This window comes from Dendrobates tinctorius, unplaced genomic scaffold (genome assembly GCF_039654945.1).
Source record: "Dendrobates tinctorius isolate UK_male_01 unplaced genomic scaffold, ASM3965494v1 ptg000051l, whole genome shotgun sequence".
Taxonomy (NCBI): domain Eukaryota; kingdom Metazoa; phylum Chordata; class Amphibia; order Anura; family Dendrobatidae; genus Dendrobates; species Dendrobates tinctorius.
The window spans coordinates 10640083-10666723 of record NW_027361719.1 but is presented as its reverse complement, the minus strand read 5'-3'; the positions used below and the strand labels follow the sequence as shown (position 1 = coordinate 10666723).

General features: G+C 41.8%; 1 protein-coding gene and 1 long non-coding RNA gene across 5 annotated transcripts in view; one reads left to right on the top strand and one right to left on the bottom strand.

The window, feature by feature from the left end:
• The window catches only part of LOC141091287 (uridylate-specific endoribonuclease D-like), a 144860-nt gene extending 119809 nt beyond the window's left edge, over positions 1 to 25051 (bottom strand). For 3 of the 4 annotated variants that reach the window (XM_073576770.1, XM_073576774.1, XM_073576773.1), the window contains exons 1-3: positions 24913 to 25051; positions 11105 to 11279; positions 5959 to 6161 (exon numbers count right to left, since the gene is read on the bottom strand). In XM_073576770.1, coding sequence (XP_073432871.1) covers positions 5959 to 6161; positions 11105 to 11279; positions 24913 to 25030 — 496 coding nt within the window. In that variant the 5' untranslated portion in view covers positions 25031 to 25051. Of the gene's footprint in view, positions 1 to 5958; positions 6162 to 11104; positions 11280 to 23900; positions 24037 to 24912 lie in introns of all 4 variants that reach the window. The other variant, XM_073576771.1, reaches the window with a different exon arrangement.
• The window catches only part of LOC141091290 (uncharacterized), a 133307-nt gene continuing 129625 nt past the window's right edge, over positions 22960 to 26641 (top strand). The window contains exons 1-2 of the long non-coding RNA XR_012232473.1: positions 22960 to 23270; positions 24005 to 24127. This is a non-coding gene — a long non-coding RNA (uncharacterized lncRNA). The remainder of the gene's footprint in view (positions 23271 to 24004; positions 24128 to 26641) is intronic.

Sequence of the window (26641 nt, the reverse complement as noted above, 5' to 3'; positions counted from 1 at the left end):
CCCTTTAATTTTTTCACTCTTTCTTTAATTTCAGCCATTTGGAAAATTCAAAAAAGTTCATTTTTTTCATTAATGTACACTCTGCATCCCATCTTGACTGAAAAAAACAGAAATGTAGAAATTTTTGCAAATGTATTAAAAAAGAAAAACTGAAATATCACATGGTCATTAGTATTCAGACCCTTTGCTCAGTATTGAGTAAAAGCACCCTTTTGCGCTAGTACAGCCATGAGTCTTCTTGGGAATTATGCAAGGTTTTCACACCTAGATTTGGGGATCCTCTGCCATTCTTCCTTGCAGATCCTCTCCAGTTCCGTAAGGTTGGATGGTGAACGTTGGTGGACAGCCATTTTCAGGTCTCTCCAGAGATGCTCAATTGGGTTTAGGTCAGGGCTCTCGCTGGGCCAGTCAAGAATGGTCACAGAGTTGTTCTGAAGCCATAACTTTGTTATTTTAACTGTGTGCTTAGGGTCATTGTCTTGTTGGAAGGTGAACCTTTGGCCAAGTCTGAGGTACAGAGCACTCTGGAAGAGGTTTTCATGCAGGATGTCTCTGTACTTGGCGGCATTCATGTTTCCTTCAATTGCAACCAGTCATACTGTCACTGCAGCTCAAAAACACCCCCATAGCATGATGCTGCCACCACCATGTTTCACTGTTGGGATTGTATTGGGCCGGTGATGAGCAGTGCCTGGTTCTCTCCACACATATCACTTAGAATTATCACCAAAAAGTTCTATCTTTGTCTCATCAGACCAGAGAATCTTATTTCTCATTGTCTGGGAGTCCTTCATGTGTTTTTTAGCAAACTATGCGGGTTTTCATATGTCCGATACTGAGGAGAGGCTTCTGTCAGGCTCCTCTGCCATAAAAGCCCGACTGGTGGAGGGCTGCAGTGATAGTTGACTTTGTGGAACTTTCTCTCATCTCCCTACTGCATCTGAGGAGCTCAGCCACAGTGATTTTGTGGCTCTTCTTTACCTTACTCATCAAGGCTCTTCTCCCACAATTGCTCAGTTTGGCTGGATGGCCAGGTCTAGGAAGACTTCTGGTGGTCTCAAACTTCTTCCATTTAAGGATTATGGAGACCACTGTGCTCTTAGGAACCTTCAGTACTGCAGAAATTTTTTTGTAACCTTGGTCAGATCTGTGTGTTGCCACAACTCTGTCTCTGAGCTCCTTGGCCAGTTCCTTTGACCTCATGATTCTCATTTGGTCTGACATGCACTGTGAGCTGTGAGATCTTATATAGACAGGTGTGTGCCTTTACAAATCAAGTCCTATCAGTTTAATTAAAAACAGCTGGACTCCAATGAAGGAGTAGAACCATCTCAAGGAGGATCACAAGGAAATGGACAGCATGTGACTTAAATATGAGTGTCTGAGCAAAGAGTCTGAATATTTATGACCATGTGATATTTCAGTTTTTCTTTTTCATAAATTTGCAAACATTTCTACATTTCTGTTTTTTTTCCAGTCAAGATGGGGTGTAGAGTGTACATTAATGAGAAAAAAATCTGAACTTTACTGAATTTACCAAATGGCTGCAATGAAATAAAGAGTGAAAAATTTAAAGGGGTCTGAACACTATCTAAACCCACTGTATGTAGATTAAGACCAAGTTCCCATGAATGTTGCTATTTTTCCATGACATTTTTGTGAGCAAAAGTAGCTGTATTTAAAAGTTCAGGAAAAATGGATGTGATTTCATGAAAATTCATGCCGACTGTACATTTAAAAACACTGTTAAAATGTGCTATATTGGATGCATTTTTCCCTATAGACTTTTATGAGGGACCTGAAAAAGGCGTTTACTAAAAAAATTAATTTGCATAAAATCTGGAAAGCCCAATAGTCAGGTAGCGACCATGCTATTTTAGAATTTTGGATAACTAGAGGCGGAAGACCTGTGAAGACTCAGACGTCAAGGTTAGATTTCAGAAAGGCAGATTTTAAGGGATTCAGAAAGAGGATTGGATGGATCCAATGGCTGGATATCCTTAAAGACAAAAATGTCCAGGAAGGATGGGAAATCTTGAAAAATGAAATTCTCAAGGCACAGTTGTTAACAATTCCGAAAAGAGGGAAGAATAGGAAGCATTTAAGGAAACCAGGATGGATGAACACAGAACTTAAGCACATGCTAAAAAGGAAGAAAAATTGTTTATAAAATGGAAAGAGGGAGGCATATCTAAAGAAGAATATAATGCTGTCTGCAGAACCTGCAGGGCACAAATCAGATTATCTAAAGCTGAAAATGAATTGAGGCTTGCAAAAGATGTCAAAAGCAATAATAAAGGATTTTGGGGATATGTCAAAAGTAAAAGAAAAGTCAAAGATGCTATAGGATTTTTACAGGATGAAAATGATGAAATGGTAAGACAGGATGTTGAGAAGGCTGACCTTTTAAATTCCTATTTTGCATTTGTTTTCTCTCAGAAAGGAAATGTAACATCAACTGTTATTCACTATCCTATTAAGGTAATAGAAGAATCTAGGATATCTATAAACAGAAAGATAGTGAGGAAACACTTAACTAACCTAAATGAATTCAAGTCTCCAGGTCCAGATGAATTACACCCCAGAGTACTGAAGGAGATAGCAGAAGAAATTTTTGAACCCCTCTCCATAATCTTTGAAAATTCTTGGAGAACAGGAGAAGTGCCAGAAGACTGGAGAAGAGCAAATGTTGTTCCTATCTTCAAAAAGGGGGAGAAGGTGGACCCAGGCAACTATAGGCCGGTGAGTCTGACTTCTATACCAGGAAAGATCCTTGAACAAATTATTAAACAACATGTATGTCAATACCTGGATAAGAATGAAGTGATTAAACAGAGTCAGCATGGGTTTGTAACTAGTAAGTCATGTCAGACTAACTTAATTTCCTTCTATGACGGTATCACAGATTGGGTGGATCAAGGAAATGCTGTAGATATAGTACATCTTGACTTCAGCAAAGCATTTGACAAAGTCTCTCATACAATCCTTATTGAAAAAATGACTAAGTATGGAATGGACAAGGCAACTGTTAGGTGGATTCATAACTGGCTTAGTGATCGGACCCAAAGAATGTCGTAAATGGCTGCACATCCAGTTGGAAGAATGTCTCAAGTGGGGTACCACAGGGCTCTGTCCTGGGCCCTGTATTGTTCAACATCTTTATCAACGATTTAGATGAAGGAATTGAGGGTAAACTGATTAAATTTGCTGATGACACAAAGCTAGGAGGGATAGCTAATACTAGAGAAGAGAGAGAGAGGATTCAAAAAGATTTAAATAAACTGGAGAAGTGGGCAGCAACTAACAGAATGGTTTTTAACAGGGAGAAATGCAAAGTACTACATCTGGGCAATAAAAATGAAAAAAGCATATACAGAATGGGAGGAATAGGGCTAAGTGACAGCACATGTGAAAAAGACTTGGGTATACTAATAGATCACAGACTGAATATGAGTCAACAATGTGATGCAGCAGCAAAAAAGGCAAATGCAATTCTAGGATGTATTAACAGAAGCATACAGTCTAGATCACGTGAAGTCATTATTTCCCTCTACTCCTCTTTGGTCAGACCTCATCTGGAATATTGTGTCCAGTTTTGGGCACCACATTTTAAAAAAGACATCAACAAACTGGAGCAAGTTCAGAAAAGAGCGACCAGAATGGTGACCGGTCTGCAAACCCTGTCTTATGAGGAAAGGTTACAGGATTTGGGAATGTTTAGTTTGCAAAAGAGAAGACTGAGAGGAGACTTAATAGCTGTCTACAAATATCTAAAGGGCTGTCACATTGTAGAAGGATCAACTTTATTCTCATTTGCACAAGGAAAGACTAGAAGCAATGGGATGAAACTGAATGGGAGGAGACACAGATTAGATATTAGAAAAAACTTTTTGGCAGTTAGAGTGATCAATGAGTGGAACAGGCTGCCACGAGAAGTGGTGAGTTCTCCTTCAATGGAAGTCTTCAAACAGAGGCTGGACAGACATCTGACTGGGATGATTTAGCGAATCCTGCTTTGAGCAGGGGGTTGGACCAGATGGCCCAGGAGGTCCCTTCCAACTCTACGATTCTATGATTCTATGATTCTATGATTTCAAGGCAGACACCTAAAAAAAACGAGTTCACTCGCATTTACATATAAATGCGCCGAGTGCAAATACACCAGTGAAATTGACATGCTGCGGTCTGAAAAGTATTAGTTAGAAAGTGACCTTATTACTGATTCTTCTATAAGATTTACGGTATATAATCGAGTATAAGCCGACCCGAGTACAAGCCGCGGCACCTAATTTTGCCATGGAAAACTGGATAAGCTTATTGACTTGAGTATAAGCTGGGTATGCATTGTCCCCTCATCCCTGTCCTGCTATGCGTGGCACGCCTGTTTTGTCCTGGTATATGTGGCTCCCCCCGTCCTGTCCTGGTATGTGTGGATCCCCCAGTTGTATTCATGGCTCTCCCGCTCCCGTCGTTGTATGCATGGCTCAAACTCCCCCATCCTACTCACCCTCCTCGCACCATCGCTGCATCTCGCGTTGTCCCGGTACGGCAATTCCTGTGCTGAGCTATCACGTGGCACTTTCATTAAGATAATGAATATGCACGCCACGCCTATGGGAGTGGAGACGCGTGCATATTCACTATCTTAATTAGCGGTACCACGTGCCGCCAAGCACAGGAAGAGCTGCCGGGACGGAGATGCAGCGACAGCGCGAGGAGGGTGAGTATGATGTCTTCTGGAAGCTGGTGACTGCAGCTTCAAAAAAAGTGCTGAAAACCTCAGCTTATAATCGAGTATATACGATATATATTTTAACCCTTTCTGACATGTGGCTTAATAGTACGCCCATGCCGTACCACATTTTTTATTTTATTTCACCAATTATTTCATCAATAAAAAAGAACCTATACATGTTTGGTGTCTATGAACTCTTAATGACCTTGAGAATCATAATGGCAGGTCAGTTTTAGCATTTAGTAAACATGGTAAAAAAAAAAACAATTATGGAATTGCCCTTTTTTTTTGCAATTTCACCGCACTTGGAATTTTTTCCCATTTTCCAGTACATGATATGTTAAAACCAATGGTGTCCTTCAAAAGTGCAACTCGTCCTGCAAAAAAACAAGCCCCCACTTGGCCATTTTGCCAGAAAAATAAAAAAAAGTTATGGCTCTGGGAAGAAGGGGAGCAAAAAACGGAAATTCAAAAACTGAAATACCCCTGGTCGCTAAGGGGTCAAATGTGTTTTTTTGTGAGGGGCGAATACATATAGGCTCTGAGAAATCCTCTGGGGCTTATGTACCTGAGCTACAATCTGGAGGGGGAGCTCAGGTGAAAACATTCTACCCTGGTGCCCATAGATCTGTATTTATGCCACTGCTGTAAACCCACGTTATAACTGAATGGGCTTCAGATTTTATCTCTAAGAAAATAGGAACGGCAAACATAACATTCGCCATTGGATTACTTAGAGGAATTCTTCCCTAGATACAGTTGAGGGGGAATACAATTATGTGGTGAAGCACAATATATAGAATGTCTATTGCTCCATGATGCAGTCTTAAAGACTTTTGTGACACCATATATGGTACTTTTCTTGCCATGTACATGAGGCCTAGATAAACTTAATAGGGAAAGACAATTCCGTTGCCAGTCCCCATGTATCCACTAAGCACAAAGATATAATAAAAATTAAATACCAAATTGTGTTGTGAAAAATCTGCATTACACTCCCATTATACACACACCTAAGCAGAGAGATGATGGCCACATTGACTGTTGCTAATTGATGCCCCCTAATGGTGCAAATTCTTAATCTGCAGATTCTCGAAAATGTTGCTGTTTAGAGAAGATGACAATTCACGTAGATGTAGAAAAGAGAGATTATGATATAATTCATCATATTCCTTCATACAGGAATACTCAGTGTTTCATGGATGTAATAAACTTTGTTTTACCTTTTGAAATAAAGAAACTAGAAAGTTGTTTCATGATAGCAGTTTGGAACACTTCAGTCATAAAGGCAGTTTCTTCTTGGATCTCTTCATTGCTGATAGTTTCCAGAGTTCCTGTGTTCTTAACATAATTGTCCAGCAAAGAGATGAGTCGGGCAAAGGTTGGACGAGTAAATAGTTTGGCTTCATTGACATGGCTGAAAAGCCTAGGGATGGACAATAGAACTTTTATACAATATATCATATATACAATAAATGTATCACATACAGGTGCTTCTCACAAAATTAGAATTTCATCAAAAAGTTAATTTATTTCAGTTCTTCAATACAAAAAGTGAATCTCATATATTATATAGAGTCATTACAGACAGAGTGATCTATTTCAAGTGTTTATTTCTATTAATGTTGATGATTATGGCTTACAGCCAATGAAAACCCAAAAGTCATTTTCTCACTAAATTTGTCTGCCCTTATTCACACACTGAGGTACTCTTTGACACATGATAAGGTTTTTAATATTAGACAGTGTAGGTAGGACCGCCCCGATCAGAGTCACCTTGTCGACGGTGGGGCGGCTTTTATGCCATTTTTTATCAAAAACAGTATTACTAAGAACTCTGTATTATTTAAATGCACTTTTGCAGTTTACTTCTTTAGCTAGGCCAGGTTCACACTTGTGTACCGGGGTTCTGCGGATGGCTGCGTACTTCCTCCTTGAAGCTCTGCCCATTTCCGCACTTCTTCCGTTTAGGTCTGCCTACTCTTGCATGCGTCCTGCGTACCTATCTTTACCATTGGGTACGCAGGACATGCGGATGTATGTGGATGTATGCGGATGCGTCGTTTTGACGCGCCCACCGACCACATGGGAATGCAACTTGAAGCACAGTGATATTGTTGTTTTTAAACCAGGTATTGGTACTTTCGGCAGTGTGGACAGGTGCCAAGTCCTGCTGGAGAATGAAATGTCCATCTCCAAAAAGGTTGTCAGCAAAGGGAAGCATGAAGTGCTCTAAAATTTCCTGGTAGACGGCTGCTCTGAGTTTGGTCTTGATAAAACACAGTGGACCTACACCAGCAGATGACATGGCTCCCCAAACCATCACTGATTGTGGATACTTCACACTAGACCTTGGAAATCAAGGTCCCAGAGTCTGGAGGAAGAGTGTAGAGGAACACAATCCAAGCTGTCTGAGGTCTAGTGTGAAGCTTCCACAATCAGTGATGGTTTGGGGAGTCATGTCATCTTCTGGTATAGGTACACTGTGTTTTATCAAGACCAAAGTCAGCGCAACCATCTACCAGGAAATTTTAGAGTACTTAATGCTTCCCTCTGCCAACAAGCTTTTTGGAGATAGAAATTTCATTTTCCAGCAGGACTTGGCACCTGTCCACACTGCCAAAAGTACCAATACCTGGTTTAAAAACAACAGTGTCAATGTGCTTGATTGACCAGCAAACTCGCCTGACCTTAACCCCATAGAGAATCTATGGGGTATTGTCAAGAGGAAGATGAGACACCAGACCCAACAATGCAGACGAGCTGAAGGCTGCTATCAAAGCAACCTGGGCTTCCATAACACCTCAGCAGTGCCACAGGCTGATCGCCTCCATGCCACGCCACACTGATGCAGTAATTAATGCAAAAAGGAGCCCTGACCAAGTATTGAGTGCATTTACTGAACATACATTTCAGTAGGCCAACATTTCGGATTTTAAAATCATTTTTAAAGCTGGTATTATAAAGTATTCTAATTTAATGAGAAAATGACACTTGGGTTTTTATTGGCTGTAAGCCATAATCATCAATATTAACAGAAATAAACACTTGAAATAGATCACTTGTAATGACTCTATATAATATGAGTTTCACTTTCTGTATTGAAGAACTGAAGTAAATTAACTTTTTGATGATATTCTAATTTTGTGATATGCACCTGTATACTTGTTTTTAATACTTACAGGGGTTGTCCTTTACTCTCTTTTATTTTATAAATGGGAACATAATGGTCTTAAAACAAACACAATGCCTTGCGAAAGTATTCGGCTCCCTGGAACTTTTCAACCTTTTCCCACATATCATGCTTCAAACATAAAGATACCAAATGTAAATTTTTGTGAAGAATCAACAACAAGTGGGACACAATTGTGAAGTTGAACAAAATTTATTGGTTATATTAAATTTTTGTGGAATTCAACAACTGAAAAGTGGGGCGTGCAATATTATTCGGCCCCTTTAACTTAATACTTTGTCTTTCAGTGCAGCAAACTCACTCCAGAAGTTCATTGTGGATCTCTGAATGATCCAATGTTGTCCTAAATGACTAATGATGATAAATATAATCCACCTGTGTGTAATTAAGTCTCTATATAAATTCACCTGCTCTGTGATAGTCTCAGGGTTCTGTTTGATGCACAGAGAGCATCATGAAGACTAAGGAACACAGTAGAAAGGTCCGTGATACTGTTGTGGAGAAGTTTAAAGCTGGATTTGGATGCAAAATGATTTCCAAAACTTTAAACATCCCAAGGAGCACTGTGCAAGCGATCATATTGAAGTATCATACCACTGCAAATCTACAAGACCCGGACGTCCCTCTAAACTTTCACCTCAAACAAGAAGACTGATCAGAGATGCAGCCAAGAGGCCCATGATCACTCTGGATTAACTGCAGAGAGCTACAGCTGAGGTGGAACAGTCTGTCCATAGGACAACAATCAGTCGTACATTGCACAAAGCTGGCCTTTATGGAAGAGTGGCAAGAAGAAAGCCATTTTCCAAGATATCTATAAAAAGTGTTATTTAAAGCTTGAAACAAGCCACCTGGGAGACACACCAAACATGTGGAAGAAGGTGCTCTGGTCAGATGAAACCAAAATCGAACTTTTTGGCAACAATGCCAAACGATATGTTTAGCATAAAGGCAACACAGCTCATCACCCTGAACACACCATCCCCACTGTCAAACATGGTGGTGGCAGCATCATGGTTTGGGCCTGCTTTTCTTCAGCAGGGTCAGGGAAGATGGTTAAAATTGATGGGAAGATGGATGGAGCCAAATACAGGACCAACCTTGAAGAAAACCTGTTAGAGTCTGCAAAAGACCTGAGACTGGGACAGAGATTTGTCTTCCAACAAGACAATGATCCCAAACATAAAGCAAAAACTAAAATGGAATGGTTCACAAATAAACGTATCCAGAACGTGTTTGAATGGCCAAGTCAAAGTCCAGACCTGAATCCAATCGAGAATCTGTGGAAAGAGCTGAAAACTGCTGTTCACAAACGATTTCCATCAAACCTCACTGACTTCGAGCTGTTTGCCAAGGAAGAATGGGCTAGAATTTCAGTCTCTCAATGTTCAAAACTGATAGAGACATACCCCAAGCGACTTGCAGCTGTAATCACAGCAAAAGGTGGGGCAACAAAGTATTAAGTTAAAGGAGCCAAATAATATTGCATGCCCCACTTCTCAGTTTTTGAATATCCCAAAAAATTTAAAATAACCAATAAATGTCGTTCAGCTTCACAATGGTGTCCCACTTGTTGTTGATTCTTCACCAAAAATTTACATTTAGTATCTTTATGTTTGAAGCATGATATGTGGGAAAAGGATGAAACGTTCCAGGTAGCCAAATAATTTCGCAAGGCATTGTACCTCCTCATAGAACTGGACAATTGATGAACAGACAGGAAGAATTGTATCACTTCCATCAATTACTTAAGGAGGTTTGTTTTTTCAAACCAAATAGAAAAATGTCTCACTTCCAACTTCTGATCTGTGTTCTATCGTTTGTGATGAATACAATTCGAGTATAAGATTTCCAAATCATTTACACTCTTGTTTTCTTTACATTTTACACAGCATCCTAACATTTTTGGAATTGAGGTAGCACATGCAGTCATTGTCTGAAAGTGTTGCCACCCTTGAAATTGTTCCAGAAAATGAAGTATTTCTCCAAGAAAATTGTTTTGTTATAAATATGTTTGTTTTCATTGTGTGTATTTGAACAACACAAACATAAAAATTAAGAAAAAAAAGGCAAATCAGACATAATTTCACACAAAACCTCAAAAATGGGCTGGACAAAATTGTTGCCACCCTCAACTTAATATTTGGTTGGACACACTTTGGGATAAATAACTGCAATCAATCACTTACTATAACCATCAACAAGCTTCTTATACTTTTCAGCTGGGATTTTGGGCCATTCTTCTTTTGCAAACTGCTCCAGGTCTCTCATATTTGAAAGTGCCTTCACCCAACAGCAATTTATGATCTCTCCACAGGGCTTCAGTGGGATATAGATCCAGATTTATTGCTGACCAGTTCAGAACTCTCCAGCGCCTTGTTTACATCCATTTTTGGCTGCTTCTGGCATTCCTGCCATAATGCTTCATTCAAATTTCGACGGCTAGTTCTCGCTGACACTGATGCACCCTGAGCCTGCAGGACAGCTTGAATTTCTTTTGTACTCGATTGGGGCTGCTTATCCTCCATCCAGACTATCCTTTGCTCCAACTTTTCATCAACTTTTCTCTGCCGTCCACATCCAGGGAGATTAGCTACAGTGCCATGGGTTGTAAGTTTTTTGATTATGTTGCACACCGTGGACAAAGGATCACTGGAGATTCACTAGTAAGTTTGAGATTGTTGATATTTTTCAACAATTTTGATTCTCAAGCCCTCATAGTGTTCTCTCCTCCTTTCTCTGTTCCCCATGCTTAGTGTGGCACACACAGACACACTCTGCAAAGACTGAGTCAACTCCTCCCATTTTCATCTGGTTTCAGGGTTTCAGGTGTAATTTTCATACTTCTCACACCTGTTACTTGCCACAGGTGTGTCTGAACAAGCATCACATGCTTGAAACAAAGTTGTTTACCTGCAATTTTGGAAATGTGCCAGCAATTTTGTCCTGCCCACTTTGGGATTTATGTGTGATATTATGTCCAAATTGCCTTTTTTCTGTTTTTGTTTTTGTGTTGTTCCAATGCACACAAAGGAAATAAGCATGTGTATAACAAAACATGTGTAATTGCAATAATTTTCTGGGATAAATACTTCCTTTTCTGGAACAATTTCAAGGGTGCCAACACTTTTGGCCATGACTGTATGTATGAAGATGTCTTCATGCAGTCAGCTTACTTTTGGCTGGAAAAGTCTGTCCCTGTCCCAGTTTGTAAACTGGATGCCTTGTGCTGAAGGTTCAGGATAATATCGCCATTGCCAGCTCTGTTCACATCATTCAAATACAGCTGTTTAGACAGATTCTGAATCTCCTCATTGGTGGCAGCAAACTGTGATGTTGGATGAGATTTCTCTGTCAATAAAGGGAGGAAAGTGTTATTGAAACAGAGCTCTTCACAGTAGATGATCTACAGGCAGATAATTTTTGAGCCAGTTTTAATTTAGGATGATCCATACCTTATTTATTGAAGATGATTGGCACAAAATGCGATGAAATGGATTGAAAACTTAGAATAGTCACTGAATTCAGTGCAGTTCTGGGTGCTGGAGACCCCGTTGTCAAGCATGAAATACATACCTGAATACAATTCTAGCAAGGTTTTTTGTGGTTAAATTTTATTCTGGTGATGAATCTAATCTCTCCTGCAAGTGTAATCCTCAACTAGATTGACACTTAAAGGAAATTCCTATCCTGCATGCCCTACTGAAGACACATAAGAACATTCGTCCGCCTCCCATGCATCCTATAGTTTTAGGAAGTTTCGCCCCCAGGTACATTTCGCCCCCGCACATTTCGCCCCTATCATTTCGCACCCAGGAGGATTCGCCCCCCGGATTTTTCGCCACCAGCAGTTCGCCCCCGGATGTTTCGCCTCCAGCAGTTCGCCCCCGGATATTTCGCCCCCAACAGTTCGCCCCCAGATGTTTCGCCCCCAGCAGTTGGCCCCCCGGATGTTTTGCCCCTGGATTTTTCGCCCCCAGCAGTTCGCCCCCGGATGTTTCGCCCCTAGTAGTTCGCCCCCCGAATGTTTTGTCCCTGGATGTTTCGCCCCCAGCAGTTCGCCCCCGATGTTTCACCCCCAGGTTTTCGCCCCCAGCAGTTCTCCCCCCGGATGTTTCGCCCCCAGTAGTTCGCCCCCCGGATGTTTTGTCCCTGGATGTTTCGCCCCCAGCAGTTCGCCCCCGATGTTTCACCCCCAGGTTTTCGCCCCCAGCAGTTCGCCCCCGGATGTTTTGTCCCTGGATGTTTCGCCCCCAGCAGTTCGCCCCCGATGTTTCACCCCCAGGTTTTCGCCCCCAGCAGTTCTCCCCCCGGATGTTTCGCCCCCAGCAGTTCGCCCCCGGATGTTTTGCCCCTGGATTTTTCGCCCCTGCCAGTTCGCCCCCAGATGTTTCACCCCTGGATGTTTCGTCCCCAGCAGTTCGCCCCCGATGTTTCACCCCCAGGTTTTCGCCCCCAGCAGTTCTCCCCCCGGATGTTTCGCCCCCAGTAGTTCGCCCCCCGGATGTTTTGTCCCTGGATGTTTCGCCCCCAGCAGTTCGCCCCCGATGTTTCACCCCCAGGTTTTCGCCCCCAGCAGTTCGCCCCCGGATGTTTCGCCCCCAGTAGTTCGCCCCCCGGATGTTTTGTCCCTGGATGTTTCGCCCCCAGCAGTTCGCCCCCGATGTTTCACCCCCAGGTTTTCGCCCCCAGCAGTTCTCCCCCCGGATGTTTCGCCCCCAGCAGTTCGCCCCCGGATGTTTTGCCCCTGGATTTTTCGCCCCTGCCAGTTCGCCCCCAGATGTTTCACCCCTGGATGTTTCGTCCCCAGCAGTTCGCCCCCGGATTTTTCACCCCCGGATTTTTCGCCCCAGCAGTTCGTCCCTGGATGATTCGCCCCTGGATTTTTCGCCCCTGGATTTTTCGCCCCCGGATGTTTCGCCCCCAGCAGTTCACCCCCGGTAGTTTGCTCCCTGATGTGTGTACCCTGTTTTGCCCCCAGAATTTTGTGTTTGGATGTTTCGTCAGTTTGTCCTTGTGGTTCATGAACTCCCGTCCATCATCAATTCACATGTCACAAAAGTACTGTACAGAGTGCTGCACTTTTGTGACATTTTAAATCAACTGTTTCCATCTGTACACCTCATGATTGCATTACCGTGTCAGAGAATTTTGCCCGCAATTTTAACAAGACATTTTCCAAAACGCTTCTAAAACGTTTTTGTGTTACAAAAACATAACACGAAAAAAATAAACGGATTAAAAAAATGCAGTGTGAATGAGGCCTGATTTAGGTGGGGAATGTAAACCACTCTAAAATCAAAACATTTTGTGAACTTTTACCTGACCCAGCACTGACCTGCTTTTTTGCAAGTTTTGTTGCAGGTGTAACAATTTTCATGTCAGGTGTCCTGCAAGTTACATTAGACTAGCTGTTATTCCACCTTTACATCAGAATATAACAGTGTCTAAAATCTCTACAAAGAGAGAGGTGTACTAGCACAAAAACTCAGTCAGCTTCCACAGCAATTCACTTTCTACAAGTATGAATTCAGTTCTATCCAAACGTGGGAAGAAGAAGTTGGTCTACAAGAATCACATTTACGTATTTTCCAAATGAACGGCTGACGATGTCCATTCCATCTGGCTGTGTGAAAAACGGTCGACTTGCAAGGGACGTGTTTGGACCAATGAAGCATCTGGTGACGTGGTGAAAGTAACCAATCCCCACAACCACGCAGCACAAGCAGCAAGACCTGAAGCAATCCGACTTGTCAATGAGGTGGTCACCAGGGCAAGGACAACACAGGAGACACCACCACAGATTCTCACAGAAGTCATTTCAGGAGCCCATTCTAATGTTGTAGCACTTCTCCCAAGGAAAGCATCACTGAAGAGAACAATACGATTATCAAGGCAACTTTGCAATACTCCAAGGCTGCCCAAACCCTTGATCAACTTGTTATTCCCCAGGAGTTCCAGTGGATCAATATTGATGGTATCCAGCAGCAGTTCCTTCTGCATGACTCTGGTAAGCATTTAACATTTCCATTATATAGAATTATTGCAAAGTTTATGTTGCACAAATGTGAAAAATTATCTATTACAAAAGTGCTGATATAGAATAATATGTGATTATTTTACCTTAAAGGGAAACTTTGAGGATAGTATAATGTAGGGTGAGGCCTACTGATTCCAACTATGCCTCACTTGTTTAGTTGCAGTCTGATTCTCTGCTCAGTCCTGTCTTTGAGAAACAGTGGTCTGCCATGTTCATAAGCAGAGTGGTAACCTTGTCCACCAACCATGATTTGCAGGTATCCAGCCATTGTCAATCACAGCCAGAGGACAAAGTTGTTGCATCAAAATCGTATCACTAGATGTCAATTTTAGTGTAGAATTTTCTGCTATAAATTAGCTGTAGATTGTCTGCTGCAACTACTTAGTGCATGTGAATGGACCTTAAGGATTCATTAACATGTCTCCTAACCTCTGCCCTGCCCCTTTAGCCATGCCCCCTGCCAACAGCCTGAAATGAAGTTCCAATGCTGAATTAGTGCTGGGAAGAGGGTACACCATGTACCGGTAGGTGCCGGTCACTTACCGGAGCATGGCAGGGGGTTAATTAATATTCACCACCTGCTGCCACACGCTGCTTTGATACAGGACCTGGAATGATGTAGGCAATCATGTGATCGCTCACGTCTCAGGATCTGCATCGAAGCAGAGTGAGGAAAGCAGCGCAGCAGCAGACGGTTAGTATTTATCCTTGCCATGCTCCAGGAGGAGACAGGCACCTACTAGAGTATGATAGATCCAGGGGGCCCGCTGTTCATGGGCGCATATTACACCCCTTGGCGGCAGGCCCCCTGATGACCCGGGGGCAGTGGCGTCCCCTGCTTACATGGTAGGTACGCCACTGCTGCGCTGCATGTCATTTCTTTTAACTGTGCATTTTTTCATGAGCATGTGGATGGGATTTAGACATTTACTCTGCATATGACCCCGACCTAATGAACCGTTGAGTTAGTATGCTTTTTATTCACAAATATTTCTTACATGTTTGCTCGTTTTTCCTGATGTAAACCTTTTATTATCATGGAATTCTGCATTTTGCTAGTTTCTGCTGCCGTTATTCCTTTCACGACTTTGAAAATGTGACATTTTTGAATCTTGGAAGCATTTTTAAACTGGAATATATCATTTTCCACTGCGACAATACATGTCGTAGAAAAAACTATTGTTTAGCTCCTTCACGCCAGATTTTGATTCAATTTAACGTTTCTGTTATAAAATCAGAAAATCTGAAGCAAAATGTGAGATTTTAATGTGAGATATGAACAGCGGATGCTTCTGATTAGGAAAATTTATTGTGAATTCACCCCAAAATTCTCTGTCGCGCATCCGCCCTTTTTGCGCTGCACCGAACGCACAAAAATGCAACACAGTGCGTTTGGCGCATGTCGGCGCAGCGCAAAAGGGCGGATGCGCAGGCAAAAGTGTACCAGCGCATGACCAGCGTACCCATCGATAAGTATAGGGTATGCTGATCGCATGCAGCGTCATGCGATCGGAGGAGGAGCTGACCGGAGGAGGCATGGCCGGGGGCGGAGCTTAGTGGCGGCCCTGCGCTGTGCCCAGTAACGCTAGTGTGAAACTAGCCTAAGTGTCCAAGAAAAAATATGCAACTCCAGGTAGAAAAAAGTTAATCCATGTGGCAGAAATGACCACAGTACATATTAGAGATTTGAAAGCTAAGGTATAAGGAAGATATAAAAAAGAAAAAGTGTTGCTACATTACTTTAAGTAGTGGCGGTACCCCATCGCGCGCTTTGCATTTGATTTTTCAAGGGGAGTGTTTTTTAATATAATCAGGTAAAATTACCTTTGGGTATCTTTTATACAGGGTGCCACTACCTCCTGGATTAGCGCATCCGCCCCGACGCGCGTTTCGGCTCCTTTCTCAAAGGGCCTGCTACCAACCATGTGTCTCCATTATTTATATCTCCCAGCCACAGCGTGGTATACTGTATGACCAGAAGTGACGCTCACCACCCGGATGTGACATGTCATAACCGGGTGTTGAGCGTTACTTCCAGTCACGCGGACTAGAAGTGACCACAGTTATCTGATTATATTTGAGGAGTATTATTGTAATTATGGGTATGAGGGTTATTGCCAGGCAAGCGGCATTGTTTTATGGTTGACATCTAGATCATAGTCTGTGATGTGGCCTATACAGCTTGCGATATAACTATGGCTATTGTGAAGCCTTTAACAGCTTTCTTCATAATTGTTTATTTATTGTCCTTCTGTGATTTCTTATGCTTGTCATTTATAATGCAACAGCGCCACCTACTGGCTGTCTGTACAAACAGCTTTGGAGTTCATTCTAGTCTACTTCTCTTGTTTGATCTATCCGGCCACCGTAGTCTCTACCTTTGACCCCTGGGAGACATCATATAACCTTATTCTCCAGGAGCCATTTTAGTTTTTCATTCCATGTGGTACAGAAGCATCTCTCGGTAAGGAGATTCAGGTTTTGACTTAGGACTATCTATACGTCAGCGCTTTTGTGTTTCTCCTTTGTAGTCAGCATTAGTTAGATCTTGTTTCCGTTTAAATAGGAACTACTTATGTACATATCTGTGATTTCAGTTCATGTATTACTTTACTATGTATGTACCATGTACTAAATGCTCCTATTGTTGTTTCACAGTTTCACTCTGCTTCATTGCAATAAAAGTTGAATACGGAAACTTCTCCAATCAATGAGTTGCGTGAAGGGAGTTAGCTTTATGTCGATTTATGTACGCCTTACACATAAAGAGGACAGAACAGCTATATTAATAATTGTAGTAGTTTATTATCAGGGCTTTTTCAGTTCTGCCCCTTGTAGCTGCAATATATTGCTGGCAGTCCCTATGTCTATCTGTTTTCGTGGTAGCTGTCTCTTCCTGGATTTGTGCGTTTAATGAGTGACTGTGAGCAGTGAGTGTATCTGTACTCTCCTACTTCCCCAGTTTTGGCAGTATGGTTTTAATGAATTTGTTTCAATAAAAATTATATTTTTATACAAACTACACAAATAATTGCCTTGTGATCATCCTTTTTCCTATGGTTCTATGAAGTACCGACAGACGTGGAGGGTCCTCTTCAGTTCTCTTCCATGCACTTCCACATTGTGTGAATATGTCTTCGTTCCCGAGGGAATCCCTTTCAGGATTCCTAGCTAGGGATTCCCTTGGTTAAGAAGACTCTCCACACAGGTAGGGACCTCGGCAAAGGGGAGAGAAGCAATTTTTATTTTCTGAGGAGCAAACTCCAAACATTGCCTGTTTTGGGTCGGTGTGGTTGAACCCGAGCAGGCAATGTTCGATACGAAACCTGAACTTTCCAGATCGGGTTTGCTCATCACTAGATATAGTATGATATGTAATGGATGACAAAAAGACGCCATTAAGTGTAACACCACTAGTACATGACAGTAAAATGATGGTCACTTGTCTTAGATCAGGGGTGTCAAACTCATAATAATAATAATAATAATAATAATAATAATCTTTATTTATATAGCGACAACATATTCCGCAGCGCTTTACAGTTGAACAGTTTCAAATACAACAGTCATAAGTAATAACATTAACAATACAATAATTAAAGCGAAATTAGACTACCCTGCTCGTGGGAGCCTACAATCTACAATGAGGTGGGGGAGATACAGAGTACAGATGTGTATTTACAGTGATGTATTTACAATGATGGTCCAGCCATCTTCAGGGGGTAGGGGATAGATGGAGATAGTGAATGGGCTACACACACAAGCATAAAATGACTTTGATTACTGAATGTGATAGGCCGCTCTGAACAAATGTGTTTTGAGCGAGCGCCTAAAACTATGCAAATTGTGGATGGTCCTAATATCTTGAGGTAGAGCATTCCAAAGGATTGGCACAGCACGGGAGAAGTCTTGGAGTCGGGAGTGGGAGGAACGGATTAGGGCAGAGGTTAGTCGAAAGTCATTTGCAGAGCGCAGTGGTCGGTTATGCCGAAAGACAGAAATGAGGGAGGAGATGTAAGGGGGTGCCGCATTGTGGATAGCTTTGTGGGTGAGAACAAGTACTTTGAATTGTATCCTGTAATGAATGGGCAGCCAGTGTAACGACTGGCGAAGAGTGGACGCGTCCGAGAAACGATTAGCCAGATGGACAACCCTGGCTGCTGCATTAAGGATGGACTGGAGAGGGGAGAGTCGAGTGAGGGGGAGGCCAATTAATAGAGCGTTACAGTAGTCCAGGCGGGAGTGGATCAGGGCAACAGTGAGGGTTTTTGTTGTTTCCATGGTGAGAAAAAGGCGGATTCTAAAGATGTTCTTTAGGTGTAAGCGGCACAAGCGGGCAAGAGATTGTATATGGGAGGTAAAGGAGAGATTGAAGTCAAACATAACGCCCAGACAGCGCGCCTGCTGTCCGGGTGTTACTATGGTGCCACCCACAGAGAGGGAAATGTCAGATTTAGGGAGGTTAGTAGATGGCGAACTCATATTCACCAAGGGCCACACCAATTTAATGGTTGTCCCCAAAGGGCCGTTTGTTACTGAAAGACCAGATGCACACAATCGAGTCCCGTCCAGAACATGCATTTCTCTGCACACAGCAGTGCATGCCCCTGTATAAGGCATGCCACGGTGGATCAGCTCTTTACCAAGCGCTGTCCCATCTTCCCTGGATCTCACTGAAATCATGGAGAGCTATGGCTGCAGCTTCCAGTCACTTGTCCTTGTCGTTGGTGCTGAAAGCTGCTGATAAACAGCTGGTTCAATGCAGAATAGAACTGGACCCTATTCTTGGCCTAATCTGAGGAATGGGCATCAACAGAAAAAGGGACCCTGAAGTGAGAATACCACTTTTATCTGCTGCTCCATTCTTTGGTGTACTGGCAGAGTGTTCTGTGGGGGCTAATCTCAAAACCCCCCTTCTGAAAACCTGATAAAGAGGTTCTGTAGAAGCTGGTTAACCACCACTATAGTTCAGCAAAGCCAATATCTCAGTTCTGCAGAGATGGTTGTTGGGATTAACCCTGTAGTCAGTCAACAGCACCCCTGCTTCCATACATAGCCTGCATTAAGGGGGTATTCTGATGCCGAACAGCAAAATAAGGCAGCATGCTTTCAGCAATCATGTTGTGGTAAGCATGCTGCCGATCTTCCCCTCCTGGTACTTCCCTAGAGGTCTTCTGCTCATCTTTGCCTGATTTTCTCCTGACTGTGTGGGCTGGCGATCGCCATGCTGGATCCGGAGGCCACCACGAGTCCTCTCCTTCTTCCCAGCGTCTTTTCTTCTGCTTGATCTCATAACGGCACTGCGCATGTGCAGCATTGTTTTGATGACAGGAGAGGCATCCTGCCCCCTGGATTGACTGATGAATGGGGCAGGAGTGACGTCATGTCAGTGAGCGGACAGGAGACATTCGGCCTCACTGCCGCGCCATTCTTCATGCTTCATGGATCAGTGATCCAGGCAAGATGAAAAGACAGCCAGAAGCAGGAGAAGACGTCACGGGGAACCACTAGACTGCACTCCGGGACCCAAGAGCTGCAGCTGTGACAGGTAAGTATGTCAGTTTTTTTGTGTTCTAGGGTGATAATACTCCTTTAAGGCCAGCCAATAGAGCTGCTGAAAAGGCAACCACAATAATCCCCAGCAATTGGGGTCCTGTATATTTTACCCCAGGTATGTTCAGCCCTAGATGTTTTGTTCCCTGTATGATGACCCCAAAAGCTGAGGGTGAAACATCTGGGGTCAAAATGCTAGGGGCAAAACATCAGATGGTGACACTTCCAGGGACAAAATGCTGTAGGTTAAACATCCGGGGGAAAACTGCTGGGGGTGAAAAATCCAGGCGTGAAACATCCGGGGGTGAAACATCATTTGGAGAACTGCTGGGGGCAAAACATCCGGGGGCGAACTGCTGGGGGCGAAACATCCGGGGGTGAAAAATCTGGGGGCGAACTGCTGGGGGCGAAACATCCGGGGGCAAACTTCCGGGGGTGAAACATCCGGGGGCGAACTGCTGGGGGTGAAACATCCGGGGGCGAACTGCTGGGGGCGAAACATCCAAATCCTGCATCCTATAGTGTGCGTGGAATCGGCTGCTTGAGAGAACACCTTGGCCAGTGGTTAGACACAGCATTGCAACCTTTGATCTAACGTATCCCAGGATATTTGAAAGACTCCAAGGACGTACTCAATATGTTCCATGATGTTAATTGGGATTCCAAATGGACTTAGTTAACTTGCGACTGTCGCACTGTATACCTCACCAAATTGCCATTCTTGCTGTTGATTTCCAACTTACCAAATACAGTTCCTACACTGTTGATTTACAATTCTACAAGTCTGTTTTGTCATTTTTACTTTGCCATAATTATTTTTTGTTTAACAGGAGATTTTTTTCTCTAAAATCATGGCGTTTTGATGGGAGATAAATTTTCCCCATCGGTAGCCAACTTAGTTATGGCATGGTGGGAGGAAGTAGTTCTTAGTTTAAATCTATTTCGGATATAGTAAATCATAACCTCAATATTCTCAGAAATGATGATACTATGCATCCTATACTAAAAGATGGTAAAAGGATAGTATCTAGTTGTGCACCTACAATTGGCAACTCTTTGTCCCCAAGTTTATATTGTTCTAACAACAAATCGCAGCTTCATCACTGGTTATCCACGATGGATTATTTTGCATGTGGACAGTTCCCATGCAAAACATGAACACACTTCCAAAAAAACTCTCATGTTCTGACGGCACTAAAAAGTATAAAGAAGAAAACAGCCGCACTCAAAAAACTGCAAGGTGATCAGTTTAATTCTTAGTGAAGGGATTATACCACGATCAGAATAACAATGTTAGGAAAATAAACATGTTAAGGAGTGAATGACCTTTCGACCCTAACTGGGTCTTTTCCAAACATCGCTAAACTTAACTGTTGGTAGGGATGCCATATAGCTCCACAGGACTGAGAAAGCTTTGTTAACAAGGAAGATGCCACAGTGTTTCCAATTACAGGGGAAGATAGGCTTGGATGAGGATCCTTATGGCTTGGTGATTCCTGCAGCAGCGCGGCACTAAGGCCTCTTTCACACTTCAGTCTTTTTGCCATCAGTCACAATCCGTCAAAATGTGAAAAAACGGATCCAGTGCAGATTGTAAAAAACTGATGCACTGGATCCGTTTTTTCGATGGATCCGTCGCAACAGCCACTGCAGGAAATTTAAAGAAATAGGATGAGAGAGAGAGCGAGAGAGAGAGAGACTGACTTTTCTGTGCCAGAACGGCTTTTGTGGTTAAATTAAAGGGATGGAAATTCTTCCGGGCATGCTCAGTTGAAAAAAAACGGAATCCTTCGCTGGATTCCGTCATATGACGGACAACGACGGATCCATCGCCCATAGGTGTCCATTCTAGCAGACGACGGACAGCGTCGCTGTCTAATTTTTTGACGGAGACAAACGTTCCTATGGATGTTTTTTCCAGCTGACAGACACGACTTTCCGACGGATTGAAACGGAAGGTCATCCATCGCAATCCATCGCTAATACAAGTCAATGAGAAAAAATCAGATCCAGCAAAATAATTTGCTGGATTCGTTTTTTTCTAAAAACAACGGATTGTGACTGATGCAAAAAGACTGAAGTGTGAAAGAGGCCTAAGTGTTATGAATGGGAAACCGAGGAGGAAAAACAAGACAACAAGCTAAGTCTCAGAAAACCAGAGAAGTTGGTAACTATGCAGATTGCAGATCCCTGATCTTAACCGCACAACTAGAAGCAGTCATGGAGCGTTCCTACGTTGGTCCTAGACACCTCGTCACAACCGGAGAACTACATAAGCCTTAAGCAGGAAAAGAGGAAAACTAACTGCCCCAGAGCAGACCCCAAAGGAAAGACAGCCCCCCACATGTATTGATGGTGAAACAAGATGAAAATACAAACAAAGGCAGGAAAATAGGCTGAGCAAACGATGGGGCCCGGCTAACTAAAAAGGACAGAAAAGGAAAGACACTGTCTGCAATCTGCCAAAAACAACCTACAAAAATATTGTCCAACACTTCTGATAGCAAATTAACCCTGAAGTCACTAGACTTCTAAACCTATATCAGCACTCTGAAATATTCTGAGACAAAGCAAAAAAGAGGCCAATCTAATAAGGTACAAAAAGCAGATTGGCAAATACTGATTAATAGGAGTGGAATTTCAGCATAGCCCCAGCAGGGGCAGGCTGATTACACAACAAACTGAATTGACCAACAAGCGCAAGTGGGAACATTAGCAAAAAACAAACTTAACTTGAGAAGACTGGAAGAGAGCTGAAGTCTAGGACCTGAGAAGCAGACTGAATCACCAGCACCCGGATAGGGCGTTGGCTGTCTTATATCCAGTCTGATACTCCAGAGATCCAATCATTATCTTCCTCAGGTGGCAGATCACTACCACTTAAACCAACCGCACTACCTCCTGTCACCACCAGAGGGAGAACGGAAGGGGAACTTTCAACTGGTGGAGCAGAAAATGAGTTCATGACACCTAAGACTTTCAAAATTAAGATATTTTTAAACTGTAACTCTGAGTATGTAGTGTACATCATTGAATGCCGGCTTGCAGTCTTAAGTATATAGGTTCTACAGCCAAAAAATTAAAAAATAGAATATGAGAACATTTATATGACATTGTACAGTCCTCCAATCGCAATATATCCAATATTTCAAACCATTTTATTATCGCATATAATAGGGAAACAACACACTGTGCAGTTTAAGCGACAGACATACACAAGGTAGACAAAGGGAGAGAACATTACGTGACACAGAAGCTTATTGGATATACCTGCTTAACACACAAGTTCCTGCAGGTCTAAATCTGAAGAGAGAAATCATGCTACACTACTGACTTAATTTACAGTAATTACCGTATATCAGAATTTCTTTCTAGTTGACTGCATCTCTTTAATTTTGCATATCTTTGTTAATATATATTTTTTTTAGTATCTATTGTTCCTAATTTAAATTCACACATTCATTATGCTAATTACTTGTAACCCTCTTCCTCTCCTGTTTTTCCACTCCATGAAACTGAGTTGAAGAACACTTCAAGTGTTCGGCTCGCGTCCAGTTTTCCATCCTCCTGGCACCTTCCACACTCAGACCACATTTATCAATTTTTGTCACCACAAATGCCTTGCTCTTAATAGTTCTAAGAAAGACTTTATAATTTAATAATAATGTTGAAGCTGGATCCTTTCTTCTTACACGGAGAGCTTCAGACCAAATGCTGCAGAGACTGGAGCAGCGAGGGAATGAGGAGAGGTAAGCATTTATCTATTTTTTTTTAAATCAATGAGTATATTGTGGGGGCCAATATACTAATTTGAGGGCTATGACGGGTCATTATGCTATATCGAGGGCTATATGGGGGTCATTATACTGTTTAGAAGGCAATATGGGCGCCAATTATATTGTTTGGAGGACTACGAGAGGAACTATTTTACTGTTTGGAGGGCTATGTGGGAGCAATTATAATGTTTGGAGGGCTATATAGGAGGCACTTTCCAGTTTGGATGGCTATGTGTGGGGGCTGTTATACTGTTTGGGGGGGCTATGTGGGGGGGTCATTATACATTGTTTGGAGGGCTATGTGTAATGCCATTATACTGTTTGTACAGCCATGTCAGGTGTCATTATACTGTTTGGGTGGCTATGTGAGGGCCATTATACTGTTTGGAGGTCTAGTGGGGGCATTATACGATGTGAAGGGTTGTGTTAGGGCCATTATACTGTGTTGAGAGTTGTGTGGTGGTCATGATTTCTATGTACACCCCTGATCACACATATATACCAATGAGAATCACTAAGGAATGATTTTGAAAATGTACTGTTAAATTACATTGATAAAATACTGCAATAAATACAGACTTGCTATGTAGAACATTTACATACCTAGAAACATGTTTAGTTGGCCATGCTGCGTCATTACTATTTTATCCAGTTCACAGCAGTCACCTTCTTTTCTTTAAAATCTTTCCCAATCTTGCACTTTACAGAATAAGATGGCCACTAGTCCAGAGCGATAAGGCTAGTTTAGGTAACGGTAGAGGAAGAGACCAAGCAAGGAAAGCAATATTTACCTGCTGGAGTTTTGTTTCAAACCATGGATCGCATATAAGGTAAGGTTGCCTTTTAATTGAACATGATGCTAGCATTTGATGAAGAGCTACACATTTAGTATTATTTTTAAAGAGACCGTAATTTCTAAAATAGTAAACTCATATGTAAATGATAACGATAATAAATAAAACATTGTAAACTTTAAAAATATGATACATGAAAAAGTGTTCTAAAAACAAACACTTTGGCCAATTAAAGAGTCAATATTTCCTGAATATGGGCAATAAAAATCGTACATTAAAATTTGAAAAATGCTAAATTAGGCAGTTTTCTCCATAATACAGCAGCAAATCCTAGTCATAATTTTACAGAGATCATCTTTTAATAGTATGGTAGTAATGGGGAAGATCCCGGTGTTGCTAAAATGTGTCTGTCTGAAAGTGGCCGTATAGAAATTAAATACTAAACACTTGTGAATTGCCCCTGATGTATGAATTCTCCCACCAGATGACCTATAAGATTTTCTTGCATCTCTTGGCAAATGCAAAACCTTTAGAGCTATTTGCCATCGGTATCATTAAATGACGTTGGATAGATGTACAGTAAGCTCGGTAGCATTAACACCAGACACAATAAAGCTAAAAGCATTACAGGTAATAGCCCATGCCTCAGAAAAGTTTCAATATAAAAAAGAACAGATAAAATAATGTGAAGAAAATGTGCAAAAATATAAAAATAATAGCAAAGCAATATAAATTTCATACAGTATAAAAAAATTAGCATGTCTGATGTTGTCTGAACAACCATATAGAAGAGATAGTAAGTAATATAACTTGTTTCTCACTTGATCTTGGCAGCTTTGCTCCACAAATTACGCATGGTAACAGCCACAGCAGAACAAAAGTGCTCTTCATGGTGTAGGATCTGAATTTAAAATCCCTCAGACTTCTCTGTAACCACATGTCTTTTATAGACCTCTTGTCTCAATGACCTCATGGGGCTGGCACATTTACAAAACTAACCCTGTGTGTCTCAAAAGCCTTGCATATTAATGCCAGACTAGACCTAGGGTCCATGTAAAACAGTAAAGTTTTGTATCATTTGTAAACTAGTTACTGGATGGTCACAGACATAAAAGGCTTCAGATCGCTAATTTTTTTTCATTTTGGTTAAGTTTTTTTGTTATATTTTTGGCAATCTAATCTGTCATTGTAAGATCAGAGTTTGGAAGTTGTTCCCTTTATCTCTACATTGTGGCTAGGGTATCCTTCCCTCTTTTTGTGTGATCACTGTCTCATTACAACAGACAACATATTAGCACACATTGGACATCACCACCCTAATGTGTGAATCATCTCATGTTTTCATTTCCCCTTTTGCCTCTCTAGGCCATTATGCTTACTCAGTCCTCCCATTTCTTCCCACTGCTGAAATGATTCTTTCCAGTCACTGTAGTCTGCTGTTTGACATGTAAGGTAGCATGAAGCTGCAGGATCATTCTGGGCATCTTCTACTGATCCTAAATAGAAAACCTAAGATAAAAAACAAAATGAGCTAATACCATGCACTAAGTAAATAAATAGCAATAGTGCATGAAAATAACATAGGGTGCTCATTGTTTTGATCAAAAAAGTAACACCCATCCCACCACGTCAAGGTGACCCTATAAAGAATGGTCCTAAGCTCTAGCACTAAAACTTTACCATATGTTAAATGTGAATAAGGGCCGAGCAGGACCAAGGCCCCAACTAATGGACACCTAGCCTTGGAAAGTTATATAAACGTGATGCCCAGCTCAAAGAAAAGGGAGGCCACACCCTTATTTGCACTGAGCACAAGAACCTAAAGCAAAAACCTTAAGGAGTGAAAGGAACTATATAAGTTGGTATGTATGCAATGTGAAGCCGCATGTTCATACTGGCCACTAAACAGACAAAACTTAAGATAAAACCAAAATGAGCAAATACCCAACAGCGCATGAAAATAACATGGGGTACTTAGTTAACATTGTTTTGATTAAAAAAGTAACATCTATCCCCCCACGTCAAGGTGACCCTATTCAGAACTGTCCTAACTTCAATATTAAAACCTTACCATATGTCAAATACCATAAATGTGAATAAGAGCCGAGCAAGACCGAGACCCCAACTAATGGACACCCAGCCTTGGGAAACTATATAAACGTAATAAAGAAAAGGAATGCCACTGCCTTATTTGCACTGAGTACAAGAACCTAAAGCAAAAATCTTAAGAAGTGAACTGAAATATATAAGTTGGTATGTGTGCAATGTGAAGGCACATGTTCACACTGGCCACTAAATAGACAAAACATAAGATAAAAGCAAAATGAGCAAACACCCAACAGTGCATGAAAACATAGGTACTTTGGTAACTTTTTTAATCAAAACAATGTTAACTAAGTATCCTATGTTATTTTGATGCACTATTGTTATTTATTTACATACCGCAGGGTATTTGCTTATTTTTGTTTCTATCTTAGGCTTTGTCTGTTTAGTGTCCAGAGTGAACATATGCCTTCACGTTGCCTGCAAACCAGCTTACATTTCAGTTAA